The sequence below is a fragment of the Tasmannia lanceolata genome, unplaced genomic scaffold, assembly GCF_043159265.1.
Source record: "Tasmannia lanceolata isolate RefF3 unplaced genomic scaffold, GAP_Taslan_0.1 ptg000023l, whole genome shotgun sequence".
In the NCBI taxonomy this organism is placed as follows: domain Eukaryota; kingdom Viridiplantae; phylum Streptophyta; class Magnoliopsida; order Canellales; family Winteraceae; genus Tasmannia; species Tasmannia lanceolata.
In genome coordinates this window covers 3822936-3839040 of record NW_027518700.1, presented here as the reverse complement: position 1 = coordinate 3839040, position 16105 = coordinate 3822936, and the positions used below count along the sequence as shown (strand labels likewise).

The following is a 16105-nucleotide window of genomic DNA, read 5'->3' as shown; positions in this document are numbered from 1 at the left end:
GTACAGTCCTTGTACAAACTGGAGGGTTAGGATCTTCATATGGAGATATGCGGGTACATCCTATATACGTCATGGTCCAACAAATGAACGCTTTGGATCATCCTTTGAAGTGAGCCCCACTGTTTGCAGCATATAAAATTCCTGCAGAGAGAGAGAGAGATGGGTAAGAAGAAGGTTTTTAAAAGACAAGGGTATTCTTGTCATTTTCCGTCCCTGACAAGACCCGACAGGAGAGAGATGGGTAAATAGATGGTTTTTAAAAGAGAAGGGTATTCTTATCATTTCCCGTCCCTGACAAGGCCTGACAGCCCCTCTTTCATTGTTTTGAAATGTCTACCCTTTATTCACAGTTTAACAAAAACTTTGCATTTTTTTAATAATTTTTCCTTTTATTTTTTGTTTGCTGAAAATTTTTACTCAAAAAACCCTTTACCGGGAAAAATAGGTTGCCAAACATCGGAAAAATCTCCCTGCTTCTTACAAATAGCATTCCCGCCCATTTGTTGTTGTTTTTCTTCTCCCCTTTAGCTTGGAATCGCTCTCCTCGAAATGGGGATTCAGGGTCTTCTTCCCCTCTTGAAATCCATCATGTTCCCAATCCACATAAAGGATTTACAAGGCTGTTTTGTAGCGGTCGATACCTATTCTTGGCTCCACAAAGGCGCATTATCTTGCAGTAAAGACCTATGCACAGGCCAACCCACTTCTAGGTAATCTTGGGTCTTTTACTTTCTTTTGTTTTTTCAAGAAATTGAAGCTTTCTCTTTAATGGAAACTGCTCTACATGATAGCCCATAAACCTTCAATTTCTTGGTTATTTTGTAGTGTTCGAGGGGACACTTTTTGTGGGTAGACTAGATTGAAATTCTGATAGAAAATGTAGTGAGGCTGGTATGTTGGGTTAAAATTTTTTTTTTCCCCATTTCACGCTGTAAAAAAAATGAATTTTAGCTTTTTTTTTTTTATCGGTAAGCTTTGGTTTGGCGGGGATCCCTACCTGCTTATTAAAATGTGAAAGATATTACAATCAAGCGTACAAAACACGAACCCCATCACAAGAATAGGGATACAAACTGTTGAGAAAATCCGCCGGGTAAAACAATCCGATCGTGCACAAATTAAACTCTCATATTTTTCCAATGTATGGTTAATATCCACAAGTTTTTTTCCGAATACAAATATATACTGCCAGCTCCAACAGTCCCATTTGTTTTGTTGCCTTTCTTGAAATTGGAAGTCAATGCTAAAGAGAATCTCTGTCTCTTATTATATTTATATCTGGCTTGCAACTTGCAAAATGCATTTATTTTTTGCGGTTAAATTTTGTGTTTTAACATTTCTAAAATTTAACTTTCAGGCATATAGATTATTGCATGCACAGAGTAAATTTGTTGCGGCATTATGGTGTCAAACCAATTCTTGTATTTGATGGAGGGCTTCTACCAATGAAGAGTGACCAAGAGAACAAGCGTTCAAGGTATACTACAAAACTTCCACCTTTTAAATACTAAGGAGATATTTTCCAGTTCATACTATCTCAGACTTGATATGTTTCTTCATGTGAATAGAAAATACAACCACATAAACTTCTGAGTTTTAAATTTTAATGGCGTCCGTTAGTTAATGAATTTTCACAAACCCAGGGCATAAATAGTGAAAGTAATCTTACGTATAGCTCTCTTACAAGTACCTTACAATGAGTTAGTCTGAGTACTTATTATTTGAATAAAGTTTCATTTTCGGTTATGTATGCTTCGCCTCATGTCCAATTAGTAGCACATTTATTTTACTGTACACTCATGACCTGTCTAGGGTCTACTTCATTTATTTATTCACTGCAATTTAGGCACCTGCACCAATCACTATTGTAAGATATATGATGATCCACGATGCTTGCTGGAAGCTCATGTACAATGCGTAAATTTACCTGACCTGTTAGTTGTTTTTTTTTCTTTTGACGAAGATTGGACCTGTTAGTTTTCTGTGCGTGCTATTATTCAAGAATTGATTTGGCTTATTGATTTTCTTACTTGACAGTCATCAGAGTGGCTTGAATTGGTGAGTTAGTTTCATTTTTGATTGACTGATTGCCAACTAGTTTGTAGCTGGAAACCATGTGATGTAACCTTCAAATAGTCCTCAACAGTGAAGGAAATAATTAAGGTATGAATGGTTCGGTCTTTACTTCTCCGTTAAAGATATACAACGACGAGAAGTTCAATAGGCATAGATAATTCCGCTTATCCCAGATTGCCCGGAGCAATAATTTAACTTAATAAAGTAATAAACCATTATACAGTCTGGGATGGTCTCTTTGTAATCTGCCAAACTCGAGCTCTCAATCTGAAACTAAGGCTTGTTGGGGACCTTTAAAATTTCATTTTGACAAAGCTTTTGAAGATAGACAATATTCTCCTAAAGTAATGCAACCTTAGTCTTTGATACAAAGGTCATGTATATATGTTTACTTCTAGCATCAGACATGAAAGTTTTTCTGTACCTAATTGGGCCGATATTTCAAAATCTAGTTAAAGACAAACTTTCTAAAACATAGATTTAAAGGATCTAGTTGTTGTTTTTTCCCCTCCGAATGGAAACGATTTATTGAAAACAAGGCAGATCCTGAGAACCGAGATGGTAAAAACGATTTATTGAAAGCGATTTATTTCACTAATTTATTAGGTTTGGAAAAGTGAGAAAACTTAGCGGCGGAGGTTGTGGCATGCAATAATCTAAAATAGGCTTGGAAAGTTGGCCATCTACTTGTTATGTGACATTATATGCCGACGACTAGAAAATACTTTCATCGCTGTCTTGTGGTTAATGCGTTGGCTATTAACAGACTAAATCCCTTGCCTCACATTACCTCTTCTGATGTAATATCCTCAAATTTGTTCAAATTCTTTTATGAATAAGTCGTAAAAGAATTTTTTTTTTCACAAATTTTATTTCGGGGTATTTAAGCTGGACGCTAGACATACCTAGTGGTGTATGATTTGCAAAATTCAAATTCTCATAAATATGATAGTGTGCAGCCCATTATGGTTACTAGCCATTTCCGTGCACTTGGGTCTTGCATAAATACATAACTTCCACATTGTTGCATAGCTATTGCCTATATTAAAATATTGGGCATGGTATACCAGTTTAAAGCATCATTAAACTTGTTTTCAACTATGCCAAGGATAGTATTGCCGTTGAAATTAGTATCATATCTTTCCGTATGATATGTAGTATTCTTGTTAAAACATTAGAACAAAACCTGGAAATTAGGAAAAAGTGAAAAAAAGCCATAGTGAGCAGAGATAAATAATGGATAGCATTATAAGATAGATATGACACATGTTCATGGCATTTATCAAGGTATTTTAGAACACCTCTTCTGTTTTTTTCCCTTTATCTCTCTGCCATCAATCTCGAACCCTACACCTCATGTAGGAGATTGGTGTATGTAGTATGTACAGAGTATTTATAAATGTTATTAGGGCAATACATTTTAGTGATACACATGTTCAAAAAAATAAAATAAAATAAAAGATCTGATATTGATCAGACTATAATCTTCGACGACAAGAGCAATCCTGACAGTTCGTGGTAAATGATGACCACCTTACCACAATATTATATTATGAAGATTTTCTCATCAAATTGCAAACCTTTATATCAGGGCAAGGAAGGAAAATCTTGAGCGTGCAATTGAGCATGAGTCAACTGGCAATTCTGCCGCTGCTTATGAGTGCTACCAAAAAGCTGTTGATATTTCACCTTCAATTGCATTCGAATTAATTCAGGTGTGATACAATTTTCTCTTTGAAAATCAAGGCAAGCTATCACTTGCCAGATGATAAAGTTTCCTTCTTATCAATGCTATTCCTTTCTAGAGATGGAAAGGTTTTTGTACACTCACTTGTCATATATTGTGACATCTTTATCTTATTGACATGCTTGTGTGTGCAAGGTCTTAAAGCAGGAGAATGTTGATTATATTGTGGCTCCTTATGAGGCTGATGCTCAAATGACCTTCTTGTTCCTTAATAAGCATGTTGATGCCATCATTACCGAGGACTCAGACTTAATACCATTTGGTTGTTCAAGAGTGAGTAACTTTTAGCTGAGGTTTATTGCACTTACCTTTTGTAGATTCACGTATAATAGTGATTGTGACATTCTTTTGCAAGGACATATTTTGCTTTTGATGCTGTTGGTTTCATTCTTATCAGATTATCTTCAAAATGGATAAATTTGGGCAAGGTGTTGAGTTTCTATATTCTATGCTTCCAAGGAACAAGGAGCTGAATTTTACTGGGTTCACTAAACAAATGCTTCTCGAGATGTGCATCTTAAGCGGTTGTGACTATTTACCATCATTGCCAGGTATGGGCCTAAAAAGGGCTCATGCTCTTGTTCAAAAGTTCAAAAGCTACGATAAGGTAGGTGTAGTGATTCCTTGTTCACTTTATTCTTATTCAGTATTGAGAAACTTGATACTTTATTTGCTACATGGGCATATAAATGATGCATTCCTTAATATGAAATGGGTATGGTAGGACGCATCCTGAACTTGATACTTGAATTTTACTCGAAATATGCTAAAAAGATGGTGGCTGTTAGCCTTTTCGTAACTGCCACTTTTTTGGCCCCCGCATGTGTCACACAGATGTGATTGGATCTTTTGATCCATCCAATGGCCACAATTCCGACCCATTTATGTTGACCTCAACTCGATCAGAATTCGAATGATTCTAGCCCCTTGATCCATCAAGCCTCATTTTAGGCTTCTGCGTATAAAATCTAAACCATCAATTTCTGTAGTCCTTTAGCTTATGGATAGGAAGCTTTTTTGGCATGGGACCAGGATTATGTGGGTCGCTCTGTGATGGTCTACAAAACTAATGGCTATTACACATCCAATACCCTGTGTGAGACTTGAAAATTGATTGTTAGGATTGATCTTGAGGCGCCTAGTCAGATTCCTATGCTATTAATCATATGTTGTTAGTCTCATTGTGTTCATGTGATCTTTTATACCGCAATTACCAACAAACTAACAGTGCTACAACTTGTTTCCTTGTAAAGTATGTGCTACACCATTGTTTTTTACTAATCCTTTTGCATGTCTAATTTTGTTTTTTTGGATTTCATTGAATATATAAAACCTCACAGGTAGGCATTGCATATCATACTATTAGATTTCCAGTCTCATCACGTTCATGGCTGTCCGCACCAGACTAGCATAATGATTCTTTGTTGATTCCACTAAAAGTAGTCGGTAGTAGCTACTTCGGGCAATGCTTCTTACTGCTTTCACAATTAATTGGAAGCATTTTACTCTTTAACCTAGAATTGGTTGAATGAGATGTGAGTAGGACCCTAGGTTTGGTCGTCGAATATCAAAGTGTAATCCTATGAATTGCAACCTTTTGAATTTTGATACGTGGCTTATGCATGTCATTAGCCGACCCCAACTAGTTTGGGACAAAGGTTTAGTTGAGTTGAGGCTTATGCATGTCATTGCTTTAAGTTAAGTTGTAAGATCAGATTGGCGTGGTACACTGACAAGTATATGAATTCCTATAAACAATCTCACTTTTAAGTTTGAGATTGTTTATAACCAGTAAACCAAAACTGATATTGCAAACTGATAGTGTATCCAATGCCCTAAGAAATTCAAACGAAATTGAGTTATTTACTTAAAACAATTTTCATTATGCTCAGGTGATTAAGCATTTGCGGTACAGTGCGGTTTCTGTTCCACCTTTCTATGAAGAAACCTTCAAGAAGGCATTGTGGACTTTTCTGCATCAACGAGTTTATGATCCTACAAATGAAGATATTGTCCATTTGTCAGAGATCCCTAACAATCTAGTCTGTGACTTAGATTTTCTGGGCCCATATCCTTGATGTGGAATTCCTGTTTGTTATATATGTTCTGCTAAATATTATTTAATTATATTCACTGAGAATTTTAGGCTGAGTTCTTAACAAATGATACATCGATACCACAGAGTGTAGCTAAAGGCATAGCTAAAGGTGATCTTGATCCATTTACTAAACTGCCACTACAGGTACGTTATAGTTTTTTATGCTTATTGTGGATTAGTATTTAGGGATGTTTTATAACATCCACATCCTTTAATCATATTTACAAATCAGTGTGATTGGTATTCCTGACCGTTTTGATTCAACTACTAAATGCTTCTTTCATCTAGATTTAGACCATATACAACAGATAATAAGATCGACAATTATAATTCTGCTAAAAAAAAGATGAACCATTATACCCCAATGATTTATTTACACTTTTAGAGTTCTCCATCATTCACCTTCTTCATGAAAATTTTCTAAAGGATTCATTAGCCGACCCCAACTAGTTTGGGACAAAGCCTTAGTTGAGTTGAGAGAGAGTTATCCATCATTATTTAATCTCCATTAAGCTACTTAAAATTTTGAAGATTCTTTCCTCCATTTGTACAAATGTACTGAAAGCTTTTGTCACATTAAAACCATTTTTGCATGCTAATACTGAATTGGTTTCTCAATGTTTAATGTAAATACTAGCAGAACAATGTGAAATGTTAATTTAGACATATTTCTGTTAAATGGCCAAGCCAAGGTTGCCCAAACCTGGACCTATTTATAAGTGGGCCTGAAACTTGTGACCAAACCCAATCCGGATCACGCAAGACCAGATTTTAGTACTGATAACAATGCAAGAGCAGGTCAACCCTGATAACACCTTGGGAGCCTGACCCTCGTGGCTTGATGGGGCAATGTTGAATTCTGTTTTTTTTTTTTTTTTGGGGGGGGGGGGATTAGAAACATGAGAATTAGGAGTCCATTGGTGTGCGATTTCGAGAAAATTTGATAGGCTTAGTAGTATTCATAAAAATGGAATGGAAAAGATGATATTCATATTGTTGTTTTGCCTTTCAGTTAAGAAACTGATGGAATGCCCATGTTGTAGAGCTACTTCGTCTGGTCTCATTTACTTTACCTTGCCCATTATGCTAGTGTAATTTTCATTTACTTTTGCCAGAATTGTTCTTCGTTTTGGTGAGACACTTAATAACATCATTTTATGTACATCTTAATATGATTCATTTAGCTTGGACCCACAATTCTTTCTATGTTTGTGTATGCTTCTCATTACTTTGATTCTACTATCCTCTTTTGTCTCCCAGGGGGCGATCGTTCATGCAATAACTTACCCGGTCAAAGAATTTAAACTTGAAAGTGAAAGGAAAAAGCTAGAGTTGCCTGCACAGAAAAATGTCTTGACTAACTACTTTTGTATCCACCCGAGAACATTTTTTCTCAATGTCGTATATCTTTTTTTTCAATCTTTGGAGAGATTATACCATTGAGCAAGATTTTGAAGATGCCCCTTTTTTTTATTTGTGTTGAGTTTAGCTTATATACATTGTCATATTTACCATAAACTCGTGGATTCTGTATTGCCTCCTAAATCTGCTATGAAAAAAAAAAAATTGAGTGGATTATGTGGGCGCTTAATTCCAGTCATGCACATTTGTCAACCATATGGTGGCATGACAGCTAGAAATGTGTCTCTTTTTCTTATTTTTCTTCTATTATTTATCAATTATAATTTATCTAAAACTTCTACTTTTCCTTATTTAGAATTATGAGCTAAATATTTATGTGGATTATATTTACGTACATTATTTGTTATTTACTAACAAATTTATACATGCATATATAATGTAAAATAAATTTCAGTTCTGATAAATGCATGTTTCCATCCATTTTCCTTGACACATAAAGGCTTAGCATCTCTCGAAGCGAAAAGGAAATTCAAAGCCCCTCGAGTCATACCTAAGTATCTAGATTCGATGGAAGAATCTTCTCCTAGCCCCGACGATCCTTTTTGTGATCTTTCATGCTCATCTGAGGAGGCTTCCGCTTGTACCATAAACGGTTCACAAGGATCCCGCCTCGGTGATGGCCTTCCTTTGAACGATTCTGTGAGTATTGATAGCAAAAGTGATGACTAGTTTCAGTGGAATATTCTCCCATCATTGCAAGCTTGTTATGCCTTACCTTTTAATTTAATTTATTTATTTATTAATTTTTGATAGCTGACCTCAGCTAGTTTGGGACAAAGGCTTAGTTGAGTTGTATTTATCTTTGATCAGATGGAAGATGGTCTAGTCACTAGTGAAAATCAGCTTTTCGAGTTACCCCCTTATGGTAAGGTTGCGAATCATGTGGGAGACAATTTGAATAGTCCCCAACATGTTGTCTCGTTGCGCCAATCCAAGGATGAGGTGTTTGAGCCTCCTATATCATTGCGCAAAGAACATGAATGTAACCTTTTGTTGGAAGCAATTGAGGGAAAATCTGGGTTGGTGAACAGAAAGGTCACTGTAAGGAGTTCTTATTTCCAACCTAAGTTGTTAGATGAGAATGACCATGCCAATGAAAATGAAAAGCTCGTTGTCAAGAAACAAGTTGTAAGGAGTCGTTATTTCCAACCTAAGTTGTTAGATGAGAATGGCCATGGCAATGAAAATGAAAAGCCCGTTGTCAAGAAACAAGTTGTAAGAAGTCATTATTTCCAACCGAAGTTGTTAGATGAGAATGAACATGGCAATGAAAACGAAAAGCACACTGTCAAGAAACAAGATGCAAGTGATGTAATTCATGACTATATGGTGCCTGAAAGTGCCTCATCAGGAAATTGCCACCTCAAAAGTGCTATTAAGAAAAGAAAATCCAGCCCCCCTCAAACTCGAAGTACTCAAAATGTATGTCCTATCACTTTATTGTTTCTTGACTTTAGTTTGTATTTTTTATTCATTTGTTAATTTCTCCTTTTCTGTATCTAGGAAATCGAAAAAGTGAAGCATACACGGAAATATGGAAGCCTTTCCGCGGAAGGTATCGTTAAATTTTGCTAGTTGTTACTTCTAGGATATTAACTTTCATGGAAAAGTCATATAACTCTTGGCGACTTGACATATAATTTCACCATCACATCTGAAATTTACACTCTTCTCTGATTTATCAGTCTATGAAAACTAATCTTATTCTCTGCTTTATTAGTCTACGAAGACTAATCTTATATGCTACTTCACTAACAAATTCAGACCATTTTTGTCCAGAAATTGACATGCATTCGAGTTGACCTTCATTATCTTATTGTCGTCATAGTCTCCTTTCTTATCTTGTGTTTGTGTTTGTGTTAGTCACCAATTTGTTTTCTGGAATGATTGAAACCTTATCTCTACTAATATTTCATCATAATAGTACAGAACAAATGTCGGTGATATCACTAAACAGAATCTTCCTCTAGGGTCTGCTATTCATATCCTCCAATTGTTAACGTACATTTATCTAATTGAAGAAATATTAAGAAAATGTCTGAGGCACTACATTATTACCATAATTTAACACAGTGAAGAAAAACATGAGATATGCACACTCAGGGCCATAAGAAAAATAGCTGAAACGGTATTACCAGATATCATTTGAAAAAAAAGCAATAAAATATAGGGCTTTTTGCAAAAGAAGTCTTTAACTTAGCTTTGTTTGCAAATAGAGTCTTCTAGTTTGACAATTTGCAAATAGAGTCATCACATTTGAAGGAATTTTGCAAATTGGGTCATGTCATAGTGATCAAAGTACCCATGGTAGATTTTTTTTTGACTCGTAAAAAGATCAAATTGTCCATGTCTATTTGGAAAGATGAAAATTACCTTCTAAAAATATCAAAATACCCAAGACGGTGTAAAGTAGTGGGCCCCACCCTGTGCATAGGCTCGGGTGGATATTGTGGGACCTACCTCATCAAAACATGAAGTAAAATGGTGGGCCCCACCTGGTGAATGGGTTTGGAATTGGTGGGACCCACTCAATCAAAGCATTAAAGGGCCCACGCCATCAAAACATGAAGTGTAAAATTGCAGGCCCCATCCATCAAAACATGAGTTTTAAAATGCTGGGCCCTGCCCTATGCATGGTTTCAGTTGAGTTGATGGGGCCCACCCTATCAAAACATATCGTTGAAGGTGCAAAATAGTGGGCCCCACCCTATGTGTAGGCTCTGGTGGATATCATGAGACCTATCCGGTCAAAACATGAGGTAAAATGGTGGGCCCCTCCCATCAAAACATTATCTGTAAAATGGTGGGTCCCACCCTATGCATGGCTTGAGTTGAGTACGTGGGGCCACCTTATCAAAACATATCGTTAAGTGTCATGGGCATTTTGGTCTTTTTACAAGGTAATTTTTGTCCTTCTACATATACATGTACATTTGGGTCTTTTTTATGAGTTAAAAAAATACCATGGGTATTTTGGTCACAAAATTATGGCATGACCAAATTTGCAAAATTCACTCAAATGTGATGACTCTAGTTGCAAATTGTCAAACTACAAGACACTTTTTTTTTTTTTTTGAAAATTGACATTTGTTATTCCAAAAAGTGCCAAATAAGGGACAAGTTATCCCCTAAACGGCTACAACAGGATCACCCCCTACATGCAGTAGAAGTAGCTTACATATACGTTATATCCTACCCATCCCCATTCCCCATTACATTACCCAGTAGCCTTCTTGTGTCGAATACAAGCAAAAGTGCTATATTTGTGGGCCCACCAAGTCATGATGCGTGTCCGTTATGCCACACAGACTTCTCCACCTCATTCCAGCTCGCGATTTTGATTTTTAAAAATCCTGCTCGAAGACCGAGAGCTATTGTTCGTCCCTAACCGTGCACGATAGCCATCTTCACCACCGATCTCCGGCGGCCTCCACCTCGCACCACGACCAAGCTCCGGCGGACCCCCATTAAATCCGGCATGAAATCAATTTCTTCCACCTACCTCTCCATTGCTATATCCAGCAACCCATTGCCTCCACATTCGTCATCCCTATATATAAGACTCTTTTTACAATAAAGTAGAAGATTGCTTTTGCAAAAATCCCTAAAATAAATAACTAATGCATGATATTCTTTATGTGATAACCGAATTGGAAACTGAAACTAAACGACCGAAATTTTTCCATTTCCATCCCCACAGAAGCGCATTACCGAAACCGAAATGCATACCAAAACCAAAACCGTGAGTGTATTGTATCAATGTATCACATAATTATGTGTATGAATTGCACGTGAAATGTGGTATATTTATTAAGTAATGTGAATTACATATGAAATGCAGTATGTACTGAATTATCAAACCTGTGCAACAATGCTGTCTTGCTTGTGTGATGGTTTCTTAGTGTGTATTTGTGCTTATTCTAGCATTTCCTGAAGTTTCATCTTAAACTTCTATCATTTGCATATGTTTTCATTCGTTTCTGTGGCTTTACATGATTTCTACCAAAATTTCCGGCCAAAACCAAAATGTTTCCATTTCTTTGGTAACTGAAACCCAAACCCAAACCCAAACCAAAGCCGAAATTTAAAACCTTGAGTGTAACTACTAAATTGCTGATAAAGTTTGTAGTGTAAGTAAATTGTCCCTGCTCGCTTGCCTAAACTCTAAAGTTACTCTACCATTTCTTCTTACCAAATAAGTTGGCCAATTGTCTTGGTTTTATAAATAAGGAGTCTCTGTGAGCTTTTCAACATGATTTTCCATGCAAAGTGATTAGCAATAATACATGCCTGTTCTGTCATGGAAAGTCAGATTCTAAGCCAGATTAACACTTTAGCTTGTGAAGCAACTCCATAGCTTCCAGAACATGTCTTTGACATCCTCTTAATTTGCAAAGTATGCACCGACATTAGTGAACAAGTAAAGGTAAAAGCAAACAAGAAGGGAAAAGAACAAGGAATACGAAAATTCAATACGAAGATATAAGATCGGCCAATAAAGGACGTTTTCAAAAGTCTATGCCATCTGTTGTTAAGGAATTTGCAGCCTATCTTCTTTAAGATGTGACTGGTTGATGGCACCGATGCCACTAAAAAGCTATATAACAGATTTTAAATTGCATAAAAATTGGAAAAGGCTCTTCTAGAAGGACCAAAGTTGGACTTACAGTATGTGATGTGTTTCATACTTACATTCCTGCAGGTAACTTCAATCCTGATTCAAATAGTAAAAATATACAGACAGATGTCAAGGAAGGAAATTTTGGGTCTAACATATCCCATTTGAGCCATTATTCTGAAATAGCAGAGAAATCGATGGAGAGATTTGTATCGGTTATGTCATCCTTCAATTGTACGTCATCTGGTTCTCGTGCAAGTGGTCTCCGTGCCCCTTTGAAAGATGTGCGGAATACATATCCAATTAGGTAATAAATGTTCACAGAATTTTGTCATTTTGGATGAAAGACACTCATCTTATATAAATTTTCTTCTGTTTTCTGAAGGTCAACAACTGTGCCTGTGGATTTGAGCAAATTTTCTTATGTACCCAGTAAAAAGAAGACTGCCTACCCATCTCAGAGATTAAATTGAAACGTTATTTAAGAACTGTATTTTGGTTCCAGACTCCAGAGTATCCATCCTGATTGGCGTCAGTCGCAGAGGGTCCTCAAAGTCCCCTTTATGTTTTTCTTTGCGTTGAGCGAGTGATCCTATGTACTTTTATCATTGTTTTTACATTTCTAACCCTTGGGATTGGATAAGTGAAGGACTCATTAAAATGTTAAAATTGGGTAGATTGGTGTTATTTTGTATGATATGTTCCTGTATCCTTCTAAATGAGAAGTAAATGACATAAATATCTATAATGTAGCACCAGTGTTATTGTTAAACTTGGACAGGTCAGACCTGCATCTCTGATTAATTTCTTATAACTGTAATTTTTCTTTTCCGACAATGGTGTTATTTCTAGCTATATTTTTTGATATTTTTACATGCCATATACTATGGAACTAACAGGATAATCACTCTGTTTTATGAAGTATTAATTGTGTCAGATATACTTGCATGTTACACTTGCATGTTACTCCCTGATTATCCTTGAATTTTATTGTGAGCCACCCTTTCCCAGCTGTATCCTGTAATTATCAACAAAGAATGTCTTAGCCCTTGTCATGAAATTCCAATCCTCTGTTTTCCCAACCTGAATACCAATTATTACCTTAGGGAGAAACTAAGGCCCTGTCTGGATTGAAAGGAAAACACTTATCCTGAATTTTTTCCCAAAATTTTCATTTCAACAATTTAGGGGGAAATGATATGGTGCGGCTTATTTAGAGGGATATCATTATAAATTGAAGGTCCCTTTATATAAAACTTGAACTGGGGTGGTTCAATTTACTTTTCTCATGCGTAATCAAATAATGGAAAATCAGGAAATTCTGAAAATGCCATTTCAATTTACTTTCGTGAGAATCACCCACTTTAAAAAAGAGGCTATGTAACTTCCCATAAAAGGGGGAAGTTGAAATTGTGGAACCCAAAGATATGAGAGGTGGCATTCACATCGACTCTAAAATAGAGAAAGTGGGGCCCGTGAAATGAAAGATAAGGGGTGGGGTGACAGTTGCCAACTACTCCAAGAAACCTCTATAAATAGGAGGAAATATCCTTTGAAAATGAGGAATTCATTCCTGGAGAGAAAAAGCTACGCAGGATCGGATCTTTGCGAAAAAAAAGCAACATGACGAAAAGAGGAAGAGGAAAAATAAAGGTGAGAAGAGATTACTCGCTAATAATGCTTTCCTTTGTTTTCTTTGCAGGCTTCTTCCAAAAGGTTCTAGAAAGGAGATAAGAAGAAGAGGAAAATCCCTTTAAAGGATCTTTCTCTAAAGGTCTCTTTAGGATCTCTTTCCTGAGACTCCCTAAAGGGAGAAGACCTTTCTCCTCAGGGAGAAAAATGATAAAGATGAAGGCTTCCAAAAAGAAAGACGGAGGAAAATCCCTTTAGAGAACTTTTCTCTAAAGGTCCCTTTAGATCTCTTCCCAGAGACTCCCTAAAGGGAGAAGCCCTTTCTCCTTTAGGAGAAAGATGATAAAGATGAAGGCTCCCAAAAAGAAAGATGGAGGAAAATCCCTTTTGAGAATCTCTCTATAGGTCCCTTTACGATCTCTTCCCAAAGACTCCCTAAAGGGAGAAGACCTTTCTCCTCTAGGAGAAGAATGCTAAAGATGAAGGCTCCCAAAAAGAAAGACGGAGGAAAATCCTTGTAGAGAATCTCTCTCTAAAGGTCCTTTTAGGATCTCTTTCCAGAGAGTCCCTAAAGGGAGAAGACCTTTCTCTTCCAGGAGAAAGATGATAAAGATGAAAACTCCCAAAAAGAAAGACAGAGGAAAATCTTTTTAGAGAATCTCTCTCTAAAGGTCCCTTCAGGATCTCTTCCCAGAGACTCTCTAAAAGGAGAAGACCTTTCTCCTTCAGGAGGAAGATGACAAAGATAACATTTCCCCAAAAAATTAATTATAAAGTATCTGTTCATAAAAATCAGATCTTAAAAAATCCCTCTTTTTGGAGGAAAATTAACAAAAGTTGTATTTAGATAGGGAACCTCTTGATGGATAATCAGAGGTATTTTCTTTCTTCAAGAAATGTAATTAACGACCAATAAAGCCGGAAGTGTACGATTCCTACCAAAATTAATAAAACCTCTTCTCGCAAGAGGGAAATTTTATCCCAATTTATTTTATGTGCGTGATTCTCTTTTTCATGCATGTGAAATTTGTTGCGAACAACTTGTCAAACAAGTGATATGCTAGAACAGTTCAATTAGGGCCCATTGGATGCCGAGAAGATTTTGATTTGGATTTCTCACATTTGCAGCCCATTTTGTGTTGTGATTTGGATCTGGATCAAATCCTTGGATTTCCAACTCAACGACTGACAATGAAAAAAATCAGATTTACAAATATGCTGTGGAAATAAGTAATTGGAAATCCACAGATTTGGCAGTTTCCTTCACCCTCTTTGCTCCTCAACCTCTCCCCTCCACTAGGAAGTACACTCTGTCTCCCTCAACATGAGCTGGCTTTGTATTCAAAACTCAATTCCAAATCCAAATACAAAATATGAGGTATCCAAACAGGCCCTTTGGGAATTCATTTAATGCATAGATCCCGAGTAGAGAGAGACTCATCATTCCAGAGATGATATTCAGTCCAGGAAGGCTTTGTATATTTGAAGAGGTTATCATCTCAAGAGTTGTCGGAGAGTATATCTCATAAAAAACAGAAGAGAATTTAGGAATTCAAGGACCTACTCAGTAACCTCACAAAAAGTTGCATATGGCTTAGAGGATCCCTATCTTAAATGAGGATAGAGATTGAATTCCAGATCCAAGAAAATTAGCAATATTATCAGACCTGGATATCAATTCTCGTGAATTCTAGCTGAGCAAGACTGAATGCACAGGTTTTTTTCATTTTCTACGATTTGCTCAGACTACAATTGAATTTTCTTGCAAAATTGTCGTGAATAACAAATATCTGAACTTCACCTACTGATCTAGAGCTTTCAGGGAGAAGTCAACCAATTTGTTTTTGAATCCACTTGTTGCAACAGAAAATGCACACTTCCAGGGCAGATTCTTGAACTTTCTTGCATATTTGCTTGAGTATGATTTTCATTTTTTCCTCCCTAAGATTTGCTGAAATTGAGAAATCCAGCAACCTGAGCTCTGATACCAATTGCTGAAGGAGATAACACGGGAAAGCTTTGAAATTATCAGCAACTTCGAAATTCTTGGTGGATCTTACACTTTAATGTTCTTCTTGATGAATTCTTCAAAGCCATTAAAAATGAAAATGACCTAACTACCCCTAGTAAGGTTAAAATGACTAAAGAGTACATGAGTAATCATGAAAATAACCAAATTACCCCTAGTGAAGTAAAATGACATAAAAGTACTGACCAAACTAGTCTAATGACTAAACTAGCTTACTACACAGGAAAATAGCGCAAACAAAGAAAAACACACAGAGGAAAACTACACTAGGGCGGACATATGAGCTGATGTAGTAAATCCAGAGGATGCTCCTGCATCAAAAGCCTCCAAAAACAACAAACCACAGATATACAAAGCCAATTTAGTTAACAGCGGTCTGACGTTAAGAAATTTAGTTTTTGGCGGTTTTATTCTTTTCATTGCAATATTTGTTTGTTTGTAAGATCAAGAAGAAGTTCAGAAGCAGAAGCAAGAGTGGCATCT

At 36.5% G+C, this 16105-nt stretch overlaps 1 protein-coding gene across 1 annotated transcript; it reads left to right on the top strand.

The window, feature by feature from the left end:
• The first annotated feature begins 502 nt into the window (after nt 1–502).
• LOC143856298 (5'-3' exonuclease family protein) lies at nt 503–12813 on the top strand. Its single transcript, XM_077366480.1, has 13 exons — nt 503–710; nt 1358–1477; nt 3668–3791; nt 3959–4096; nt 4221–4430; nt 5716–5893; nt 5995–6065; nt 7182–7290; nt 7783–7982; nt 8154–8765; nt 8847–8898; nt 12046–12268; nt 12347–12813. The coding sequence occupies exons 1-13, from the start codon at nt 550–552 to the stop codon at nt 12432–12434; spliced, it is 2286 nt and encodes a 761-aa protein (XP_077222595.1). The 5' UTR covers nt 503–549; the 3' UTR covers nt 12435–12813.
• Nucleotides 12814–16105: the final 3292 nt, after the last annotated feature.

Bases quoted from the DNA above. Each gene is read 5' to 3' on its own strand.
- LOC143856298 (XM_077366480.1), top strand. From the start codon at position 550: ATGGGGATTCAGGGTCTTCTTCCCCTCTTGAAATCCATCATGTTCCCA. The intron at 4,431-5,715 runs GTAGGTGTAGTG...CATTATGCTCAG, and splicing joins AGTTCAAAAGCTACGATAAG to GTGATTAAGCATTTGCGGTA. The intron at 5,894-5,994 runs ATCCTTGATGTG...CAAATGATACAT, and splicing joins CTTAGATTTTCTGGGCCCAT to CGATACCACAGAGTGTAGCT.